Source organism: Phragmites australis, chromosome 6 (assembly GCF_958298935.1).
Source record: "Phragmites australis chromosome 6, lpPhrAust1.1, whole genome shotgun sequence".
NCBI classification, from domain to species: domain Eukaryota; kingdom Viridiplantae; phylum Streptophyta; class Magnoliopsida; order Poales; family Poaceae; genus Phragmites; species Phragmites australis.
Window position 1 is genome coordinate 10974707 of NC_084926.1, and position 23139 is coordinate 10997845.

General features: G+C 49.7%; 2 protein-coding genes across 2 annotated transcripts; both read left to right on the forward strand.

Moving 5' to 3' along the window:
- The first annotated feature begins 9582 nt into the window (after positions 1–9582).
- LOC133921656 (trihelix transcription factor GTL1-like) lies at positions 9583–13305 on the forward strand. Its single transcript, XM_062366626.1, has 3 exons — positions 9583–10394; positions 11165–12440; positions 12539–13305. Exons 1-3 carry the CDS (start codon positions 10018–10020, stop codon positions 12665–12667), a joined length of 1782 nt encoding a protein of 593 aa, XP_062222610.1. The 5' UTR covers positions 9583–10017; the 3' UTR covers positions 12668–13305.
- Positions 13306–15009: 1704 nt separating this feature from the next.
- Positions 15010–16751, forward strand: LOC133920447 (salt tolerance receptor-like cytoplasmic kinase 1). The gene is made up of 2 exons (XM_062365067.1): positions 15010–15660; positions 15746–16751. Exons 1-2 carry the CDS (start codon positions 15297–15299, stop codon positions 16435–16437), a joined length of 1056 nt encoding a protein of 351 aa, XP_062221051.1. The 5' UTR covers positions 15010–15296; the 3' UTR covers positions 16438–16751.
- Positions 16752–23139: the final 6388 nt, after the last annotated feature.

Below are 23139 nucleotides of genomic sequence, written 5' to 3' on the forward strand. Positions count from 1 at the left end.
TTGGATTGCCATGTTACTGGATTTCTTCCCGGCAGAAATAACACTACGGAGGTGCTCTTCCGATCATCGCCGGCCATATTAGAATCGCTGAACCCAATCAGTTTCGGTCGTCCTTCGCTCTTGGTGTAGCAGCAGCCAAAACTGACAGTTCCCGCGATGTATCTCAGCAACTGCTTGATTGCATCGACATGTTCCGTGGTGGGTGCCTCCATGAATCTGCTAAGGTACCCAACAACAAACGCTATGTCAGGCCGGGTGTGACAGAGGTACCTTAAGCTTTCCACGAGACTTTTGTGCAGAGAGACATCCACAGCCGGACTTGAGCTCAGTTTGCTCAATTTCAGCCACTGCACCATGGAAATTGAGTTACAGAAAAAAAAATGTTGGGTTCAACGATTATTTGTTCAAGAATTATGGCAATGATGTTGGATATGCAAAGGAATTCTACTTTCATTTATGTGAATGCTGATTATACTACTTCGGAGAGGATGTAAATCATCATTGAATATATGTCGTTCTCATTGATTCCTTTCGAGTTCCGGTCTTGTGACCCACAAATCCCTGTCCTGCGTCCCTTGCCTACTCACCGCATCAGCGTTGAGCACCACACAGGCACGCCCAATGCCGGGCCGCCGCTCCGGATGTGCGCGTCATCATGCATGCTGTGAACTCGCCGAGAGCCGTCCTTTGTCGCTCGCCATCAAGGAGTGAGGCCTCCGCGCTGAACGATCGATTATCGTAGGAGTCAGGGTTTGTCCATGTAGTACCGAGAATAGCGACGAGATGAGTGAATAGCTTGCGAAATAGATGGTTTACTCTTTATTCATTTAACGTCTTAAAAAACGTATAAACAGAAGAATAAACTTTAGAGATACAAAATGAGAAAGAAAATTTCAAAGTAACATAACTCTACAGATATAATATGAACCATAAACTCTATTTAAAACCATTCCATGTGTCTTTAAACATAAAAGCTTGAAATTTGAACGAAGAACAAAATAAAAATACAATCACCGAAAGAAACAACTCTTCAAATTAATGGTCTAGAGATAAGAGAATTCAATAACCTCTCCAATATATGAGTAAATGAACTTTAATGTCTCTAGCAACAAGAAGAACAACTTCACAAAGTTAAAAAATCGCAGCTCAAAGATAAAAACAAAAATCAATAAGAAAATCACAACCGAAAAAGTAAAACTTGCAAGGGAACCAATAGATAGACTAGAAAGAGGGGAATTCAAGCATATGCAAAACCATTAACTTCATTACTCAAAGAGGTCAGCCTTATTTTAGACGGATTACAAAGATTTTTCTCTCAACTCTCACCTATTACATATGTTAAGCATTCATCTTCCTCTCCTCTAAAATCCTAGCACTAGGCTCGCAAATAGGTGGCACAAGGAGCTCAAGTAGCTGGTTCTAATTCTCCTATAGCTCTACTCCTCTATTTATAAACCTATAAAACTTGACCCTTGAGTTTTCTAGCTTGTTACCAAAATACACATCTCTTCTAATACACTCATACCTACCACCGAGTGAATATTGTTCCATTTCTTACTCCGTCCATCGAACGGCCATGACTCCTTCACGACTTAGTTTCATCTTGACGCAAGCTTCGTGATGTTGCCACATACTCCTCCAATCCTCCCATGGTTTTGAGGCCCAACCGCGAAACCCTCTGCACACTTCTCAAAGCGTGACTTGTCACTTGCTTATACCTTAAGCAAGCCCTTTGATGCTGACATGTGTACTCCATCTTGCGATTCTGACCGCCGGCAAGTCTCTCCTGCTCTCGATCCCTTGGATCGTCTTGTCACTTGCACCGGCATCTCTTTCACTTGACTTTGTCAACATAGCATCTTCATCCTTCATTTCATGCTTTGCTTGATCTCCACGTGTACAATTAGGATCACCCTTGACTCCGTCCAGTCTCCTTAATCGTCTAGCACCAAGCACCCACTTAGCCCCGATTACTCGCCGGTGACTGCCAAGTTGCATCCGTCACCTGCACACCATAAGACAAGCAAACACATTTCTCCAACTCCAACTTCATTTAGTCCATAATCAAAATACTCAAACCAAGCTCAAGCAATCCAAAATTCGACAAACCAAATCAAAAACATTATCAATCACTTATCATATATAAACCAAGACACATTTCAACTTAGTTTCTCAATCTCCCCCTTGATGAGTGCATTGACAAGACCTCAAGGCATAAAAATTTTGGTTTGAAGAAGATAGCCTCATCCAAGTGACAAAAACTCAAGAAAGAACAAAAACATGTTACTTAGCATAAGAAATATTGCATAAGCCCTAAGAGAGGCAAAGATAATCCAAAAACCTTAAAAGAGCAATAACAACTCAAAAACACAAAATTAAATGCCCCATTGATGAATGCATATTTTTTATTTATGCAAGATTTTTCTTTGATTTGGTACAAATTTTTCATTTTTTCCTTTTTTCATTCATTTCTCCCCCTTTTGCAATGCAAACATCAAGGATAAAATATTATGCAATGCACGAATATGCAATCTTAATGAGTTTTTACAAGTATACCATAAAGCATTTGCAAAAGCTAGAAACGTCAAAGGGCTATAAAAATTAGAAGATGAAGCTCACAAATGCACAAAGGCTCAAAAAGAAAGAGTGACACAAGAACATGAAGCTGTACAAGCTAAACCCGAAGAATTAGTTAGCGTATTTAATTTTACATAGCCGGATCATGTTCAACGTGACCACCACATAAGCATCCACTCATGCCGACACAATACAAGCGTTAAGAACTAGCCAACTTCAATCTTAAACTAGGCAAACAAGCATTCATGACAGTAGGCTTAGCATACACTAACATATAAAACCAAGACTTAGTTAAATCAAGTGATTTAAATCAAAATTAAGCAATTAGTCACATTTCTTTCATTTTTATCCTCAAGTTGTCTCTTATCCAAGCAAAGTATTATGCGATTGGAAACGGCAAACACCTTGAGGCTTCAAAAGAACCGTATTGGATCACATTTTAGCACAAGATACTTGATTTCACAAGATCATTCACATTTTCACAAAGAATCAAGTTTTCACATGATCAAGTCAAATAGTGTCTTTACGACACAAGGAACACATGTTCCCCTAAGGTTCTATCATGAGCTAAATATTTGACAAAGATAGAAAATATAATGCAATATTTCCCAATCCATTAACTTGAACTAAGAAGCCTAAAGCAAGATATTTATCAAACTAGCCTTAACACAAACATTGACTAAGCCAAAGCAATTACGAATATAGTGATAAAAATGTAGCATTTCATAGTCTAAATGATTCATAAAATTACCAAATTTCATCTTAGTAAAAGCTAGCTTGCTTGAAATGTTTCATGTCAAAGCATTAAAAGGAGTCTAATATTAAAAGCTTGCTCCGCACAACTACTCAACTTAGTCCAAATTCAAGTCTAGCAATCGAAAATGCTAAAGACGTACAAGTCAAAGTTCAACTACTATGATTATCCTATATGATACGATGCAATGCAAATGTAAGATAGAGTGGCAACTCCTCCTCACACAATACCATAAGGATGGCACACACCAAGCTCTCCCCTCAAATAGACAAATCTAGTAGTATCTGGAGGCTTAGTAAAGATGTCGGCAAGCTGGTGTTGGGTATCAATGTATTTCAAATATATATCCCCTTTCTCATTGTGGTCTCTTAGAAAGTGAAATCTCACATCTATATGTTTAGTTCTAAAGTGCTGGACTAAATTATTAGCTAAGCTTATGGCATTAGTGTTATCACACAAAAGTGGTACACTCATGAAATCTAACCCAAAGTCCCTCAAGCTAACAACCATCCACAAAATCTGTGAGCAACAACTAGCGGTAGCTACATATTTAGCTCTAGCAGTAGACTGTGCAATGCTAGACTGCTTGCGAGAAGACCAACACACAAGAGAAGTACATAAAAAATAACAAGTACCAGAAGTACCCTTCCTGTGAATTTTACACCCACCAAAATTCGCATCAAAAACCTTGAAGAGAAAGCGAAGAGGAAGCAAAAAAGCAGAGTCCATACCCGAGAGTGTGCTTGAGGTACCTCAGAATACGCTTCACCACTTGGTGGTGAGACGTCCTCGGTGAAACTTGGAAGCGCGCGCAGAGGTAGACGACAAAGTGGATGTCTAGTCTTATCGCTGTCAGATACAGGAGGGAGCCAATTATGCTCCTAAACTCTCGTTGGTCCACCACTTCACCATCTTCATCCGGATCAAGCACAATCGAGGTAGCCATCGGTGTTGCCAAAGGCTTCGCGTCGCTCATGTCGAACTTCTTCAGCAACTCCTTTGTGCAATTCGTCTGGTGGTTGAATGTACCATGCTTGCATTGCTTGATTTGAAGTCCAACAAAGAAGTTGACTTTGCCCATCATCGACATCTCGAACTCACTACTCATAGTTTTTGCAAACTTGACCACAAGTGTATGAGAAGAGCCAAAAAAATGATATCATGCACATAAATATGAACAAGTAGGAAATTTTTGCCATGCATGAGAGTGAATAAAGTTTTATTAACTGACCCTATGACATACCCATACTCTAACAAGAAAGACCTAAGCCTATCATATCAAGTCCTAGATGCCTGCTTAAGTCTATACAAACACTAGTACGTCAGGGGTTAGTACCATGATGAGGAAGACATGGACCGCCAAAGCGCTATGACTCAAAACCTCTTATACGCGAACCAAAACCATATGGATCATATTATGACCCATGCCAGGTACCACCTCTAGGAGAAAACTGAAGAGCGCCTAAAGCTTGTGAGGAAGAGTGAGGAAAAGGCTCATGTACACCAAAGAATGGGTGGTACATGTCCTAAGTACTCCACTCCCACTCACACTTCTCATTCCTCCTATGACAAAAGCAAAACCCAACAAGGTGATCCTATCTCTAGTAGTAGTTGCGATGATAGCATCCCTCAAGAACTCGACTATCAGTCACTCTAAACTCTCTCATAGAGGCTCTCGTCTTAGGTTGTGGAGCTCTATTAGGTTGTAGTGTGGCTTTGTTCTGTGTAGGTTGTGGAGTGGGTTTCTTGATGGGTTGTGGTATATTGATTTTGGACTTTTTGGCTTCTAGAGTAGTAGGTGAGGTGAAAACAGTCTTACCCACCCCATTGCAAGCCAGCCTCTCAAAACTCAAACCCATTGCTAAACCCACCTTATCTGTAAAAAACTTGGCCTTGGTCAAGATCAAATCTATTTTGCCCTTGCCTTCTGAGCACTTCTCCATAAGAGAAAGGAGATACTCATTCTCGGTCATAAGCTTTTGAACCTGCCCTTTAAGCTAGCTGAGCTTATCCTTAAGGATTATGCAAATGAGACAGTTTGACTGTACATCCTTGGAACTCTTGACACTCTCCAGTAGGACTACCACTACTAGATCTTGAAAGCAACGCCATGTTCTAAGATATGGGGTTTCCTAGGCTTATTCTAGCCATCTTAGCTATCTCAGTGGATTTGAGCTTGCTGAAGAGTTCATTATAAGTCAATGTGTTATAACTAAATGACTCCTCAATGATCGAGATCTTCACTTCCCATATGCTATGGTCAAGAGCATATAAAAACTTGATCGCCCTCTCATGATCAGAGTAAGGAAAACCTCAGTTGATCTAAGATTGCTAACGATCCCATAAAATCGAGTAAACATGACATCCAAAGACTCTCTAGTGCCTTGCAAAAACATATGATATTTGTCGGTGTATCAGGAACCGGGGGTCCCCGAATCCCGAGGCCAGGCCATCCATCCGTCACATGGCGCCATCCCGCGGGGTCTCTCCTGCAAGATGAGAAAAGATCAAGTCCCGGGAGAAGGCGCTCGGGGCCACAGTCAGTGACCCCCGAGTACCCCAGTTCCCCGATGATCCACAAAATCTAAGTACCGGGAAGAAAGTGCTCGGGAAGGTATACGGTGGCCCCCGAGCACCCTAGTCCCCTGATGACCAGGAGAGTTAAGTACCTGGAGAAACATGCCCGGGGCCGCTGGCGGTTGCCCCTGGGCACCCAAGTATCCCGAGGACTCACCGAAGGAAGTTCCGGGAGAGAGTGCTCGGGGCTGCGTGCAGCAGCCCCCGAGCACTCGGTTCCCTGAGGATCCGTACAAGCGTGCCCGGGAGAAAGTGCTCGGGGCGGTGAACAGTACCCCCGAGCACTCGGTCTCCCGAGGACAAGAAAGGGCGTTCTCGGGAGAGAGTGCTCGGGGAGGTGAACAGTACCCCCGAGCACTCGGTACCCCGACGACCCAGAAAGTCCCCTGGTGGAGGCCCCCGAGGGGCCCACCGATGAGGTGTCAACCAGTCAAAGGCCCGAGGCCGCATTTAAAGAGCGTGCGTGGCCTGTCACCTTCAACTGCTCCCGCCGTGCTCAGCGTCAATTCCTGCCACGTTCTGGCAGAGAGGCGTGGGGTTATTAATTGTACGGGTCCCGTCCCGTGCCATCCGGCCTGTCTCAGGATAACGTCGTAAGGACCAAGGCGTTCCGTCTGTCGCGCTGCTGTGGCAGGGGAACAAGACAGGGAGGGCACGCAGGGTAGCTCTGCGGTTGCCCGGTGGGCCCTCTCCACGGCGCCCGTTGCCAGGGCATTTATTGTGACGGATGACCGGGCGTGTGACGTATTTTTCACCCCCGGTCACTTCAACTAGAGGAAATGATGACGCCCTTTTCATTTATGGTGTCTCAGAACTCGTGCCCCCCTCCCGTTCGGGGCACGTTGCGGCCGGCGGGTACTTAAAGCAGCCGGTGGCACAAGAAAGAAAAAAAAGGAGCAACGGATAGAAAGGAGGCGAAGCTGTATGCATCCGAAGAGAGGAGAGAGCGGAACATATAGCTGAATGCATCTGGAATAGATCCTTAAGCTCAGAAGAACACAGCGCAAGAGAAATACGGCTGAGTAGTGAGCAGCACGAGACAGGCCGAAGAACAAGGAGCCCCAAGCTCTTAGATAGATCAAGATTCTTGTAACCAGCAACATCCTTGAGGGACTTCCTCAGGACAGTTATAGTATCCATACAGGAGTAGGGTATTACGCCTCCGTGCGGCCCGAACCTGTCTAAATTCCGGTGCATTTACTTCTTCTTGCACTAGGCCACACCACCACCACCGGTCATTGCATTCATTCCCATTTATTTCTCCGACGAACATATTCAGGATCATCCCCCCGGCCGAATCTCTAAAAAGGGGTCTCTCAGGATCCCTGCGACTGAAGTTAATCCTCCGACAATATTCTTGATTGTACGTGCTTTGGCGTCGAGCCCTAATTTGGTTAGTGCCTTCATGCAAAGCACTAAGAGTAGTCCAAATCTCACGAGCAGTACAGAGATACTAAACTATGTCAAACTTATTACGAGTCAAGCTGGTGAACAATATATTTCTAGCCTTGTTGTTGGCTTCATATTGTTCAATTTGGACCTGAGTAGTGCAAGCGACAAGGATCTTATAGTTGGAGTCTACAACATCTCATATTGTACTTCCTTAGCTTAGAAGATAAGCCACCACGCGCACCTTCCAATAAGAAAAGTCACAACCTTCAAAGAGAGGAATTTTCTCATGTCTCTCCATTATCGCCTACTGATCACAAACTAGTTAGAGTCAACAAGTGATCAAACCGGCTCTGATACAATTGTAGGACCGAGAACGGTGAATAGAGAGAGGTGAATAAGCTCCTCACAAATTTCTTTGATACCCTTCTCCTACTTTGATCACCCAACACATCTCAAAACTAGCGGAAGCAAAAACCAAAGAGAAACTAGTTGCTATGAAACACTCCAAGCATGGCTCTCATGGGTGTAAATGAACTCTAGGTTCCCTTAGCATATATCCCATGAGTCTCTAGGTAAGTGAATTCCAGACCCACTAGTATACATTTATATGTGAATTTTATGTCTCTAACAATAAGAACAACAACTTTCCAATGTGGGAAAAATCTCTTCTCATCAACTAAAACAAAAATCACAACCAAAAAAGAGAAAAACTCACAACAAAGCAAGAGAGCCAATAGAAGAAGACTAGAATGAGATTAACACAAGCAACAGAGGAACAAACACTTCATTTCTTGCAAAGGACAACCCTCTTTTCGGCAGATTACAAGGTATTTTTCTCACAAAAAGCTCTCACCTATTATAAAGGCTAACCTCTATGTTCTTCTTTCGTCTAAAACCCTAGCATACAAACTTAAATGGCTGGCTCAAACCTCCTACACAACACTACCCCTCTATTAATAGGCCTAAGAAGGTAGCTTAACCCTTAAGCTTTCTTCTTCCCAAAATACCTCTCTTTTCCAATAGCCTGCTATCCACTACCGGGGCATTTTAGTAAATTGTTTGCTCTATCCATCGAACGGCTATGGTGCCTTCACGACTTAGCTTCACCTCAACGTAAGCTTTATGATGCCACGTGTCATCCATCTTTCCACGGTTTTGATGTCAAACCGTGAAACCACCTTGCACGCTTCTCAAAGCGTAACTCATCGTCGCTTGCTTTGATCCCAAGCAAGTATCCTGATATCGACACGTGTACTCCGTCTTACAATCTTGACCGTCGGCAAGTCTTTCTCGCTCCCGATCCCTCAAGCCGTCTTATCACTTGCATCGATATCTCCTTCGCTTGACTTTGTCAACACGACATCTTCATCCATCTTCTTATGCATTGTTTGACCTCCACGTGCACAGCTAGGATTACCCTTGACTATGCCTGGCCTCCTTGATCGTTTGGCACCAAGCACCCTGCTTAGTCCTGATCATCCCACCGTCGGTCACTAAGTTGCATCCATCATCTGCACAACTTTAGACAAGCAAATACATATCCTAAATCCACCTCCAGTTAGCTCAAAAATATAATTCTCAGTTCAAAGCACATCTCAGAGAAAACATAAACGTTGGATATTCCGACGTGTACCCCTCCTGAACTTTCGATCCTCTCTGCAAGAAATAGTCCGACGTTCTCTTCACACAATCACCGGACCATCCGATGAGTAGCATTCATCCCAAAACCATTATGTAGCCTCTATGTAAGAAAAACTCTGGCGATCTCTCGAGCATTCATACCCAACATCGCCGGATCATTCGGTGCATGTAAGTCCACCAGAGCCAACTTACACCCTCTCTACAAGAAATACTTCGACGTTCACAGTGCCCATCGTCAAACTATCCGACGTGTACTTCAACATTTTCTTTTGATTTGAAATGCTTTGGTGTGTACACCATATGAAGACCGGACCATCTGATGAGTTCAAAATCCCAGACGCCAGACCATCCGGTGAGTTCAAAATCTCAGGTACCGGACCATTCGGCGTGTACAATTTTTCTATACTCAGGGAAAAACACGTCAACTCTATTTTCTCTGCAACTTTGATTAGTCATGATTATAATTGCAGTATATACACATAATAATGCAATCCAATAATCATTAAACTAAATACACAACCTTATCGATCACTCATTGCATATAAATCAAGATACATTTTAATTTGATTTCTCGTATATCTTGCACCGGAGATACATACAAAAACCTTAAAGCACTACTACCATCTAGTGGAGTGTACAGATGTACCATACCCCAGCTTCACCTTTGTAGAGGCGCTTGGCTTTCTCTGCTTGCCTTCCACCCTCTTTTGCCCCTTTCCAGTTGTCGATGACCCCATCCCATCCCTTTCACCACCGTCTCTCTTCCTCCCCCCCTAGCTACACAGCCCCTTGTTTCCAGTTTCTCTCGTACCCGTCCTCCGAAGGCGTGAGAGAGAGAGAGACGGGAGGGAAACGGGGACTGAGAGAGATGGGTGTACAAGCAAGAATTGTCCCCAATTCGGTGCCTGAATTGCTCTCTTAGACTAGTAGCAGTTGGTGGTGCGTACTGACGCAGCTAGTGGTGGTACTGGTTGAGTGATGCTGCAATTTTATATTACCTAGCTATCCCGGTCTTGTGAGGTGGTAGATCAGTAGAATTTTGCGTTTTGGGCAGGGAAGCGAAGGTGGTGGTGGCCATGCTGCACCACCATGGTGGCGCCGGGTACCCGTACAAGGCCCCGACGACCGATGCAGTCTCGTTCTCGTTGCCGCCGCCGATGGCCATGCCCGTGTCTGTCACCAGCATCCCGCCGCCGCTGACGCAGCAGCAGCTGGCGGGGACGAGTGCTTCCGAGGAATTGCCAGCCGGCGGCTCAAGCGGCAACGCCGCCGCCTATCTCCAAGAAGACGACTTGCCGGCCGACGTCGGCGTCAGCGGGGCGGGTGCGTCCGGCTCCGGCGGCAACCGGTGGCCGCGCGAGGAGACGCTGGCGCTCATCAGGATCCGGTCGGAGATGGATGCCGCGTTCCGCAACGCCCCCCTCAAAGCGCCCCTCTGGGAGGACGTCGCCAGGTGAGAAAGATGCACGCGTGCCGTAATTTTTCTCTTCCCTGCTGCGGAATGCGGCTAACGGTATCACGGAATTCACCTCCCGTCCCGTCCCCGCGTCCTTGGTGAAATGATGACGAGCTATCGTGTCATCTTTACCACTGTGTTTCCTGCTTTTTCCAGCGCTTTTTTAGCGTAATGCTCCTCGGTTTCTGTGAGATTGGAGCGTAATGAAGTGGTAGGTGTAGTGCAGGACGATAAGGATCTGGGCGCCGGGGCCGCCGTCTGCCACGGCGTGAGTGTGAGTGCAGGGGCAGGCCGCAGCCGCACAGACATGGCAGGCAGCAGCTGCAGGCCGCAGGCTGCATTGTTTTTCTATTCTTCTCTTCCTCTTTAAACACTTCGATCGATGCACTCAAGTTTTCTGGGGACAAAGGAGCATTTCCGTTGCCATCCCGGTGCCGGCCTCTCAATGAACGCAGCTTAGTTTATTTCATCGGGTATCTTCACAACCTAGAATGCCATCATCTTGACATCATCACGCCTCTGCGGATTGCTGATACCGCGTATCCTCTGTTCCATCGCTTTAGCTGTCTCTGCTTCCAATTCCTTAGGCGTCCAGTCTCTTTCAGCGAAAGGAGAGAAATGGTGACAAGTTTTGACTCATCCATTCCAGATGAAAGATACTTCTCTGTACATATACCAAAGTCATCACCACTTCATGACTTGTTTGATTGAGACGTGAAAGCAAGAGCGAGCTAACAGGTGCGGCCGTGCTGGGAGACATTTTGCAGGAAGCTCGCGGGGCTGGGCTACCAGAGGAGCGCCAAGAAGTGCAAGGAGAAGTTCGAGAACGTGGACAAGTACTACAAGCGCACCAAGGAAGCCCGCTCCGGGCGGCAAGACGGCAAGAGCTACCGCTTCTTCGCCCAGCTCGAGGCGCTCCACGCCGCGGCCCCGCAGCAGCAGCAGCAGCAGGCCACGGCCATGACGACGGTGCAAGGTGATCCTCAGCCGTTGGTAACAATGGCGTGGGCAACGCCCCCTGCGGCGCAAGCGCCACCTGGAGCCAGCCTGCCGGACCTCAGCTTCTCGTCGATGTCGGGGTCCGAGTCCGAGTCAGACGACGAGTTCGACAACGAGGATCAGGAGAGCCTCGGCAAGGGCGAGAGCGACGGTGGTGTGTGCGACAAGGAGATGATGGCGCTCTTTGAGGGAATGATGAGGCAGGTTACGGAGAAGCAGGACGCGATGCAGCGCGTGTTCCTGGAAACGCTCGAGCGGTGGGAAGCGGAGCGCACGGCGCGCGAGGAGGCGTGGCGGCGGCAGGAGGTCGCCCGCATGAACCGCGAGCGGGAGCAGCTCGCCAGGGAGCGCGCCGCCGCGGCATCCCGCGACGCCGCTCTGATCGCATTCCTCCAGCGCGTCGGCGGCGGGCACCCAGTGCAGATGCAGCTCCCTCCAGCCACCGCAGTCGCCGCGCCCACGCCAATGCCTGACCGCACCCCTCCGTCTCCTCACCACGACGTGGCGACGACCTCGCTTCAGCCTGTGCCCGTGCCGCCCAAGTCGGAGGAGTCCTGGACATCGTCGCGGTGGCCGAAGGAGGAGGTGCAGGCGCTGATCCAGCTGCGGAGGGAGAAGGACGAGCAGTACCATGACGCGGGGTCCAAGGGGCCGCTCTGGGAGGACATCGCCGCCGGGATGCGGAGGATCGGGTACAACCGAAGCGCGAAGCGGTGCAAGGAGAAGTGGGAGAACATTAACAAGTACTTCAAGAAGGTGAAGGAGAGCAACAAGAGGCGTCCCGAGGACTCCAAGACCTGCCCTTACTTCCATCAACTCGACGCCATGTACCGCAAGAAGCGCTTCGCCGGCAGAGGCAGAAGCACCGTACCTGGAGCGAATATGGCCGGCGTCGCCGCCACCGGGCCGGAGAACCCGAACCAGCGCGAGCTCGAAGGGAAGGCCAGTAATGATATCGACAAGCGGAACGACGGTGGAGAGGGAAGCGTGCATGCTCCTCCTGGCAGCAGCGACACGGCGCTTGCTGACGGCGCCAAAAACAAGGTAATCATCGAACGTTCTACGTAAAGGTTTCCATACTTGGATGTCAATTGATTGCCCATTAATTGCACGAAAGCTAAATCAGAGTTGACGCTGCACAGAAATCAAAGGACATTGTGAGGGAAACAAACGCGCAGCCCCTGCAGCAGGAGTTTGCAGCGGACGAGACGGACAGCGACGATATGGGAGGCAGCTACACTGATGAAGGCAACGATGAAGACAAAATGTAGCAGTACAAGATGAACTTCCAGAAGCCTAACGCGATCGGCAGCGGCAACGCCCCTGCACCAGAGACGACTGCGGCAGCTACCAGCTCAGCTGCCCCAACAAGCAGCGCCTTCCTTGCCGTTCAGTAGACGGTAATGCAGCAGGACCGCTGCCAGCTGACCAACATCAGTGCATCACCATCTTCTTCGGCCCATAATCACCAATTATAGATGTTCTCCCTGTGATCTTGGCATCATCCGACTACGATTTATTGATTTATTTATGTAATAAGTATCAGCCATGAAAACCAAAAAAACAAATAAGACAGAAAAATAGAAGAGTTAGCAGAGATGCCTAGATAGAATTTTCCTTTTCTTTTTCTAGAAATACCGGTATAACTCATAGACGTATACACTCACACACCATACGCACGCACTCACATAGTGCCTACTGAATATTAGAGATACGGAGCTTGAAGGATAATGAAGTTATCATAGACGTTTCGCTATCGACGAGTGAATTTTCTTTTCTCTTAACATAGGTCCTTTTATACTTTAGACTATTTTTAACAATTGTAGATTCATGCGGCAGTGTTAACTTTCTGTAATACTTTCCGATTCAATTTGATCAGAAATTTGGGGTTCGTTTGGTTTGTTACCAAGCTAGCCTTGACAAAATTTGGCTAGGCCCAACAATTTTGGCACCCATTTGATTTGTTGCCGATGGTTGCCAAAATTTTGACAAACCAATGCTCCTTGCCTGCTTTCCTAAACATTTTCTTGCCAACCTTTGGCCAAAGTGTTGGCAAGCAAAACCTTTGCTGGCTAAGTTTTGGTTGAGTCAAAATGGCCACAAACCAAACAAGCCGTTAGAGCGTGGAAGTAGGCATTTGTTCTAGCCACAAGTGGCATTTTATTTTTTGAGTCTAACTGCGAACATTTTGTCGGTTCCTTGTGTTGCTGTTTGGATCCCAGGAGACATGAAATTTGTGAATTGGTATCGAGTTCTATACACTAGGTGTTTGGTTACTTGTGTTCATTTCTTGACTCATTGGAATTGCTGTCGAAAATCTTATTTCCACCACGACAGGTTCTGCAAATGCACTAATTTTATTATGTGCATAGAAGACGTGGGTAATTCCTACTCGTGAGTTGTAATTCCAGTATTTCATAGGTACTTTATGGTGCTTGCAAATTGTGAAGGTCGTTTCATTCCTAGTAATCCGACGCAGGTACTAACTTAAAAGTAGGGTACAAGATGAAACAAGTAGCATAACAAAAAGAAGTGGTATTTCCAAATCCATTTAGTGCAAGAGATTTGGGTGTACTAAGTAGCCCGCTTTGTGTTTATCCTGATTGTGTGTGTGCCCGTATGAGTGTGGGTGGTGTGGGAGGATGAGCGTGTGTGTTCACCTATCTTCGCCGGTTCCATGTCGATTTTCAGGCTAATTCAGCTGGATTTAGAAAACGGTGTAATGAGGAGGAGAGAGACGGGCTTTGACACCCTCTCTGTTCAAACAGAGATAGAGGAAAGCAACAGAGGACCTAGGGCGGCTTAAGTCACCCCGGCACAACACTAAAGGGCATGGCGTTATGCCCTTTAAGCATGGTGCCAAAGGATATGACACCATGCAGTATAACGACATCACTAACATATTTGGCACCGTATTGTGCTACATCGGCTTCAGGTGCTATGTCGGCTCCTATGCGGCAAATCACGTCGCCAAAGGTTGTGGCGACATGATATGTACCTGTAAATTGTGTGTCAATGTGATCACCACTTCCATATTCACTCTGGAAAACGTGTGCTGGTGTAAACTAAAAAACCCAGCAATGACCATGCTCCCAGCTAGTCCAATGGTAATCAGTGGTGAGTTTCTGTCATGGCCCATGGGACAACGATCTACGAGATCTGGCTACAGGAATCTCAGTGGAGCATGTGGCTGCACAACGGTGTTTTTCGCTTCCGTGGAGCGGTAAGCGAGCACGCCGTTGAAAAAAGGGGAACGCCTGTCGCGGTTGCCCCCGGACATTTCCATTTGGGACGTTACTCTCCCTCGGATTCCATCCACTGGAAATGTGTTAGTTATCAACAGGGCCATGACTTCCAGGAAAGGGTGCTCTGACAGCAGCGAAAAAACCCCTCCCCTTGGTGCCAGTGGGACGTCACATTCCACCCCGTCGATCCAGTGCGTCCCCACTGGTGACACGGAAAAATAGTAAACACAATCAACCTTCCGGCCTCGCACAGTTTCAGAATTATTGTTAATAGTTTACTGGTGCAGAACACATTCCGAGAGAGAAATGCAGAGCAGGAGCGTGACGATAGCGCGCAGAAGCATCACACATCTCAAAGTGAAGGAGCTCAGCGCGCACACTGATTAGTTTGAGGTCCACACGATGGTGCAACCAACTACACCGCGCGTATATAACGACCGGTGCCAGTAGCCAGTAGCCAGTCTGTGACCCGGTCCCCCGAGCACGGCCAAAAAGACGCTCCAAGCGCGGCAGATCGAGCACAGCCCATCCATTTCATCCCCCTCCGCAAGCCCCTACTCCCCCCCCCCCCCCACCCGGGTCGCGCTTGGAATCAGCTGCGTGCCGGTGGCGGCAGCGGTGGTGGACGGCGTGTGGTGCGTTGCGGCGCTCGAAAATGCTGCACGGGTGCGGCCTCCTCTTGTGCGTCCGCCGCGGCACGAGTGACGCGGGCCGAACGGACTCCCGCGTCTCGGACGAACCGGGCGCCAGCGCGTCGGTTGGGAAGAGCAGCGGGGTGGCGAGGCGGTTCGCGTGGGACGAGATCGAGTCCGTCACGGCCGGATTCTCGTCCCGTGTGATCGGCCAGGGCGGGTTCAGCACGGTGTACCTGGCGTGCCTCTCCTCCTCCTGCCTCGGCGCCGTCAAGGTGCAGCGTAGCAGCGAGCGCCTCCACCGCGCGTTCCGACAGGAGCTCGACGTGCTGCTCTCGCTCCGCCACCTCCACGTCGTCCGCCTGCTCGGTTACTGCGACGAACGAGGTAAACACCGGCCACCAACAATTGATCAGCTCTGCTGCGGATGCTTGTAAGTGAGGACCTAACAGAAGTTTCTTTCCGCGTGCAGAGGAAGGCGTCTTGGTGTTCGAGTACGCCCCGAACGGCGACCTCCACGAGAGGCTCCACGGCGAGAAGCGAGCGGCGCTCCCGTGGGCGCGGCGCATGGCGATCGCGTTCCAGGTGGCGATGGCGCTGGAGTACCTCCACGAGAGCCGCGACCCGGCGGTCATCCACGGCGACATCAAGGCTTCCAACGTGCTGCTAGACGCCAACCTCGACGCGAAGCTCTGCGACTTCGGCTTCGCGCACGTCGGTTTCTCCGCCGCGGTCCAGCCGCCGGCCGCGACGACGACCAGGGCGCCGGCGCGCCCCGTCATGGGCTCCCCGGGCTACGTCGACCCGCACTTCCTCCGTTCCGGCGTGGCCACCAAGAACAGCGACGTGTACAGCTTCGGCGTGCTGCTGCTCGAGCTCGTCACCGGGCGGGAGGCCATCTGCGCCGACACAGGTTGCCGGCTCACTGCCGCGGTGGGGCCCACAGTCAGCGAGGGGAAGGTGACCGACGTGGTCGACCGGAGGTTAGGAGACAAGTATGACGCCGAGGAGGCCGCGACAGTGGCGGCGCTTGCGCTGCGGTGCATCAGTGACGGCCCAGGGCTCCGGCCGTCCATGGCGGAGGTGGTACGCGAGCTCCAGGAGAAAACGACGGCGCTGATCACCGCCGCCGGATGTAAACCGGCCGGCAAGATGCTTCCCTGAGTTTTATGCTGTAGACTGCAAAATGTACATAGCCTGTTTAGGTAGGGTAGAAAGCAAAGATTTTTTTAGTTTGTTAATGTAGTGGGTTAGTAGTTGAAGCTTATGGATCACGTAGAAAAATTTTGTGATGTCAGGGATGGGTGTAGAGAGTTGTAGTGACTCGTTAATCAAATCGTCAAGTTGATCTTGTCCATTTGGTTGAAGATTCATGTGATTTAGTTTATTCTACAGCATATGATGTAATCTTGTGCGTACTTTGAGACGCGTTTAATTTGTTGATTAGAAGTTGATATTGAACAATAAGGAATTGAATAGATCTCGGGATGCATGTGAACTAGTAGGTTTCGATGACGCTACTGTATGCAAAAGGTGATCAGTTTCTGAAGTTTTTTCAGCTGGAGCGAGTGCAGAGTCCAGAAAGTTGATTGTTTTGAACAATTGAGGTCTCTTATGGATCAACACAAGTAAATAATATCTTGGCAAAATGAAACAGATGTATTTTTTAACAATGAACTGGTGTATTTGTACACTAGAGTCTTTTTAGTCTTCTGCTTGATGCGCTTTCATTTTACATTTTGTCATAAGACTGATAACAGAGTTCAACCTGCAAAAGATTGAATTAAACGTACATCATGTCGAAAGTTTAAACAGCTTAACAAGATGTTGGGGAAACGTTCCAGCCTTGAGATATTTAGACGGCGTACTATAGTATTACTATAGCGATTGTAAGATCCCAGTTATCACATCACATGTAAAGATGTGAAAAACCTAAAATACTATCTTATACACATGATTGTAATATAATATATTAGGAGCAGACCAATAATTTCTCATGTCCCTTCTCTCTATAATATAAGCCATCAAAGGATAGGAGAGGGGACTCAATCTCTCTCATTCTCTCTTCTTTTGGCTCACTGTTCTTCTTCAAGTTTAAGCCTTCCCTGTGGGGAGGAGCTCTCGCAGCGCTCTGTTTGGGACACGTTTTTGTGCCCCAACAGATGGCGCCGTCCATGGGAACCGTTGAGCAGGAAAGCCATGTGAGGGGAAAAGTTTGTAGGGAGAAGAACGCCCAGCTACCGTGTGTTACCGGTAGGCACCTTCGTGTCCAACATTGGCTTCGGTCGGACGACGATGGGTGCGGCGCCCAGCACGTCATGCGACGCCATCACCGGAGACCATCATCGCACCATACTACACATGGGAGAATCGTGGTCGTGGGAGCCGCCATCGAGCCATTTAGGGTGCTCGGATTTGGCTACACCGCTGTGGGAGTGCCAACACAATGAGTGTCACTGCGTCGACGTTGGCATGCGTCGCTGCGCCGAACCACCGTTGTCGCACTCTGCAATGCACCCGTCACCAAGCTTGGCAACGGTGAGTGCACCGACGCCAAGGGTGGTTTCCTCGCACCCTCTTCGGCTTAGGCAGTAGGCACATTCTCAGTTCATTTCACATGTCTTGTCTATTAAGCCACGTTGAGTATCAGGACCGCAGTGTCCCGCCAGGCCACCATGCTTTTGTGTTGCTGCACAACATAGTCCAGCACGTTAGGTGGCTTTATTTCCTGCCCTGTTACAACGCCAATTGGTTCTTGTCACATCGTGCACACGTCCCAAAGGGATAGGAAACAACAAGTTGAGTAATGTGTATGCATGGACCCGGTCTGGTCTGGTGGCTAGTACTGCTCATTGACAATATTGACCATAGTGGCCCCTTTAAATGTGCTATAGTGCTGGGTAGATAACAATATTGACTTTGAGGCTCGTCATACCAGCGTGGGCGTTGCTGCTAGCCTCAAGGAATAATGCTAGTACTGAAAAGCTGCAACTGCTCGTGCTGGCGCCTTATTTCTGCCAAGAGCCCTATGCATGCCGGTATGGCCAAAGCCAATTGGGGGCGTGCATGTTAGACAGCCCTGTGATCCATTCCTATAGCAATTGGGGTTTGGGGCGTGCATGCTACCAAGGCCAGATCGTACCAATAAGGATTATCCTCTCTACTAACCATGCATGCAATGGACTACCTTGAACATGAAGTTAGCTCATTCAAGAACAAAAAATACCTTCGACAAACGTCAGCCTGGAATAAATGCTGAAGCATCGGCCAATCGGCCACTACCTCGATCATGCGAGGGCCCCCTCTGTCATGCCTCAAAGCCCATCTATAGTGGAGAGATATCGCGAGCTTCCGTCCCTGGCTTCGGAGCCCATGCGGAGGAGGAGCGACCGCTCGGCTCCAGAGCCCATGCAAAAGCGGGGCAGCCACTCAGCTCCGGAGGCATGTACAAAGATGGAGCAGCCGCCCTGCTCTAGAGGCACATGTTACTCAAAGCTGCCTCACCGATGTACCGAACAGCGGGGTACCGCATGACTGTGTTCCTGGTTTCAAAGCCCGTGTGAAGGCAGAGTAGCCACCTAGTTCTGGAGGCCCATGCAGAGGTGGAGCAGCTGCTCGGCTCCAGAGGCCCATGTGACTCCAAGCTACCTCACCGACGTACCTGAGCAACGGAGTACCGCACGACTCCGCCCCCAGCTTTGGAGCCCTTGTGAAGGTGGAGTAGTTGCCCAGCTCCGAAGGCCCGTGTAGAGGTGGAGCGGCAGCCTAGCTCCAAAGGCCCATGCGATTTGAAACTGCCCCACCAATGTAGCCCAAGTAGAGGGATACCACAGGACTCCATCCCCAGCTCTGGAGCCTGTGCAAAGGTGAAGCAGCCACCCAGGTTCAAAGGCCCTTGAGGAGGCGGAGCAACTGCCTAGCTTTAGAGGCTCGTGTGACTCTGAACTGCATCAACAATGTATTCCAAGCGGAGGGATACCACAGGGCTCTGTCCCCCAGCTCCGTAGCCCGTGCGAAGGCAAAGCAGCCACCTAGCTCCAGAGGCTCGTGTGGATGCGGAGCGGCTACTCCACTTTGGAGGCCTGTGCGACTCCGTGCCGCCTCACGGACGTAGCCGAGTAGAGGGTTCCCGCGTGGCTATGAAGGACCAGGCATCGTCCCTAACTTCGGAGCCCATGCGAAGGCGGAGCAGCCACCCAGCTCCAAAGGCCCGTGCGAAGGTGGAGCATACGCTCGACTTCGGAGGGCCATGCAACTCGGTGCCGCCTCACCAATGTAGCCAAGTGAAGGGTCCCCGCACGGCTGTGAAGGACCAGGCGCCGTCCCTAGCTTCGGAGCCCATGCTAAGGCGGAGCAGCCGCTCGGCTCTAGGTCACCTTGAGCTGCTCTGGAGTCTTTCGCTTGGACCGTAGACGCAAAGCCAGCCCGTCTCCTCTCCAGGTATCCCTATCACCATGGATACCTCTGCATCTCGACATAGACTTCCTCTCTGTTGTTCACCAACAGTATGCATGCAGGTGCGTACAACATGTGCATGTTGGTCTCCTCGTTGTACGCTAGCGTCTTATGCATGTGCGTTATGTCATGTTCATGTTATATACGCTAATAGAAAGGATTGAATCCTTACCTCATCACATAGAGGCTAAGACAAATCCTGCTACATGCCATCAGATTTACATCCTGCATGCTAACATCAAGGCTGGTAGGTACATAACCTAGCCACCTGCTAGCACTTTTTGTTACTAGAGAGTAGCTGTTACCTACAGGCACATATAAAATTCTGAGTGGCTGCTAAAAGATAACCACCAACCACAGGTCTCAGGCTGGCTGCTTGCTTTGCAGAGAGTGTGGCTCACTTGAAACAATATCGCGTCCCATGTGCTTGGTCGAAAGGTTTGCTATATTTATTAAGTGGTGTCCTGTCACCCCATCTCTTATCAGCTAGCTGTCCTCTAGCGTATATTAGGAACAACATGGCTATAGTAGGAGGGTACTCTGAGTTGTTGCGTCTTTGGCATATTCTCTCCTCTGATCATGCATGCAACCTGACATTGATGTAGCGCCACCTCGTCTCACACGGGGAGGCCCCGTTCCACCTTTGGGACAGCTAACAGCTCAAGCTAAGTTTTTCTAACAAGCAGTAGGAGGTCGGGCCTCTAGCAAACAGATCGCTTGGGAGTCTCCAGAGGCCTTCCAGACTTCGGCCCTACTGTGGGGGCCTAGTCGGAGGCCAGAGGCCCCTCCGACAAACGGCCCACACGAGAAGCTCTGGAGGCCTTCCAAGCTCTGGCCTCGCTGTGGGGGCCCAATCCGTGCGAAGTAGGCCCCACCGCTGTCCTCTCTAATTCTGCAAAAAAGAAAGAAGTCCGATCAGTGGGAGCCAAACTCCAGACCTGCAACCTCACAGCAACATAGCTAATTGCACCTAACCAGTAGGTCCGCTGATTACTTCCTCCTGTTACATGCGATATTTTATAAATAGCGCACTATCATGATGTTAGCGACATGGTCCACATGCACACAAGGCTGCGTACAGCCATACGTGCATGATGCCTTGGGGTGGGTCCTTGAGTTGCAGGCGCATGCAATCATCAAATTACATACTGCAAGCATTAATTTGGCCTGTGCTAAAATTAGCTTAGCTAGTTGTGGATATTTTTTTTAACTAAAAATGGCTACTCGACGCTAATAGTAATCACACATCTCGAGTGGCATCTCTACTCAATAATATAACATGTCGCACAGCAAGCTAAAAGGCCACGACGATGGTAAAAAGCCCATCACAGTAGCACTAGCTCCGCACCTCGAAGGCTATAAGCCTCGATCACATGACACACTGCCTTGACGGTTTCGCGCCTCAGCAAAATCCCATCACAGTGGTACTTGCTCTGCACCTCAAAGGATATAAGCCTCGGTCGTGTGATGCACTACCTTGATAGCCCTGCTCATCGGTAAAAGCCCACGACGATGGAAAAAACCTATCACAGTGGCACTAGCTCCGCACCTCAAAGGCTATAAGCTTCATTCGTGTGACGCACTGCCTCAACGGCCTCGCGCCTCCACAAAAGTCCACGGTGATGGCAAAAGCCCATCACAGAGGCACTAGCTCCGCCACTTCGAAGGCCATAGGCCTTAGTCACATCGAGCAGGTAACCTCTGCCACCTTAAAGGCCGTTGGCCTTAATCATGTTGAGCAAGTGGTAACCCTCTTGGCCAAGCCTGCAATAGCGGCACAAATGGCCACCACCGTAGCACTGTTTTGCACCTTGAAGTATCAGGACCTGGGTCATGAAATATACGATATAAAGGCTCCACGCCTCAGTAAGAGACCACACCTGCACATAAGATGCGGCACACGCCCTTCGCTCGCTCACGACCGAAAAATGCAAGGGGGTTGCGGAATGATGCTCCGCATAATACACACTACGCATAAGGTGCAGGACACACCCATCGCTTGTTCGCGACCAATAGATGCGAGGGGAGCAGGGGGTTAGGAAGTCCATGATGGCGGGCGTCGCGCAACACTGGATCATACAATTACAGGAACAATGCAAGGGCCTAGATCCTGAGAAACTTGAGTGGGACTCGAAATATGTTGGCTCTGGGACTTCGCTGTCATCACAATCATCCCTCAGCCTCGTCGTCGACTTTGCCTCCGGCACACGCCACAGTGCCCTGAACGGCCCCATCTCCATCGAGCATCGCCACGGCTACTCGTAGAGGGGGTCACAAACTGCCTCTCTCAGCCTTGCCATCAAGGCGGTCCTCGTAGTGGCACTCCAAACGGGTCCACCTCCATCGAGCCTCGCCACGGCACCCACTGAGGGGATGGTTGGCTGCCTCCCTCAGCTTCGCCACTGATTTTGCCTTTGTCCCTCGCCGCGGTGCTCCAAATGGCCCCACCTTCGTTGAGCATCGCTACGGCTACCCACTAAGGGGGTCGCAGACTGCCTCCCTTAGCTCGCCGTTGACTTCTCCTCTAGTCCTCGCCACAGTGCCTCGGATGGATCCGCCTTTGTCAAGCCTCGTCATGGCACCAGCTGAGGGAATGGATTGATGCCTCCCTCAGTCTTGCCATCGACTTCGCCTCCGACCCTCGCCATGGTGCTCTATACGGCCTCACCTCCATCGAGCATTACCACAGCTACCCGCTGAGGGGGTCGCAGACTGTCTCGACTGAGGGAGGCCCTCGCTATAGTGCTCTGTACGGCCCCACTCCATCGAGCATTACCACGGCTCCCCGCTGAGGGGATTGCGGACTACCTCCCTCAGCCTCGCTGTCGACTTCGTCTCCAGCCTCACCGCAATGCTCTGGATGGCTCCTCCTCTGTCGAGCCTTGCGTGCGACACCTACTGAGGGGATGGTTAGCTGCCTCCTTCAGCCTCATCATCGACTTCGCTTCTAGCCCTCACTGCGGTACTCCGAACGGCCCTACCTCCGTCGAGCATCGCCATGGCTACCCACTGAGGGGGTCACGGACTTCCTCCCTCAGCCTCGCCGTCAACTTCACATCCGGCCCTCACTGCGGCGCTCTGAATAGCTCCGCCTCTGTCGAGCCTCGTGGTGGCACCTGCTGAGGGGATGGGTGGTTGCCTCCCTCAGCCTCGCCACCGATTTCATCTCAGGCCCTCGCTGCAGTGCTCGGGACAGCCCCGTCTCTGTCAAGCATTACCACGGCTATCTGTTGAGGGGGTCATAGACTGCCTCCCTTAGCCTCACCATCGACTTCGTCTCCGGCCCTTGCCGCGGTGCTCTGGACGGATCCGCCTTTGTTGAGCCTCGCCGTGGCACCCGCTGAGGGGATTGTTGGCTACCTCCCTTTGCCTCATCGTCGACTTCGCCTCCAGCCCTCGCCGCCATGCTTC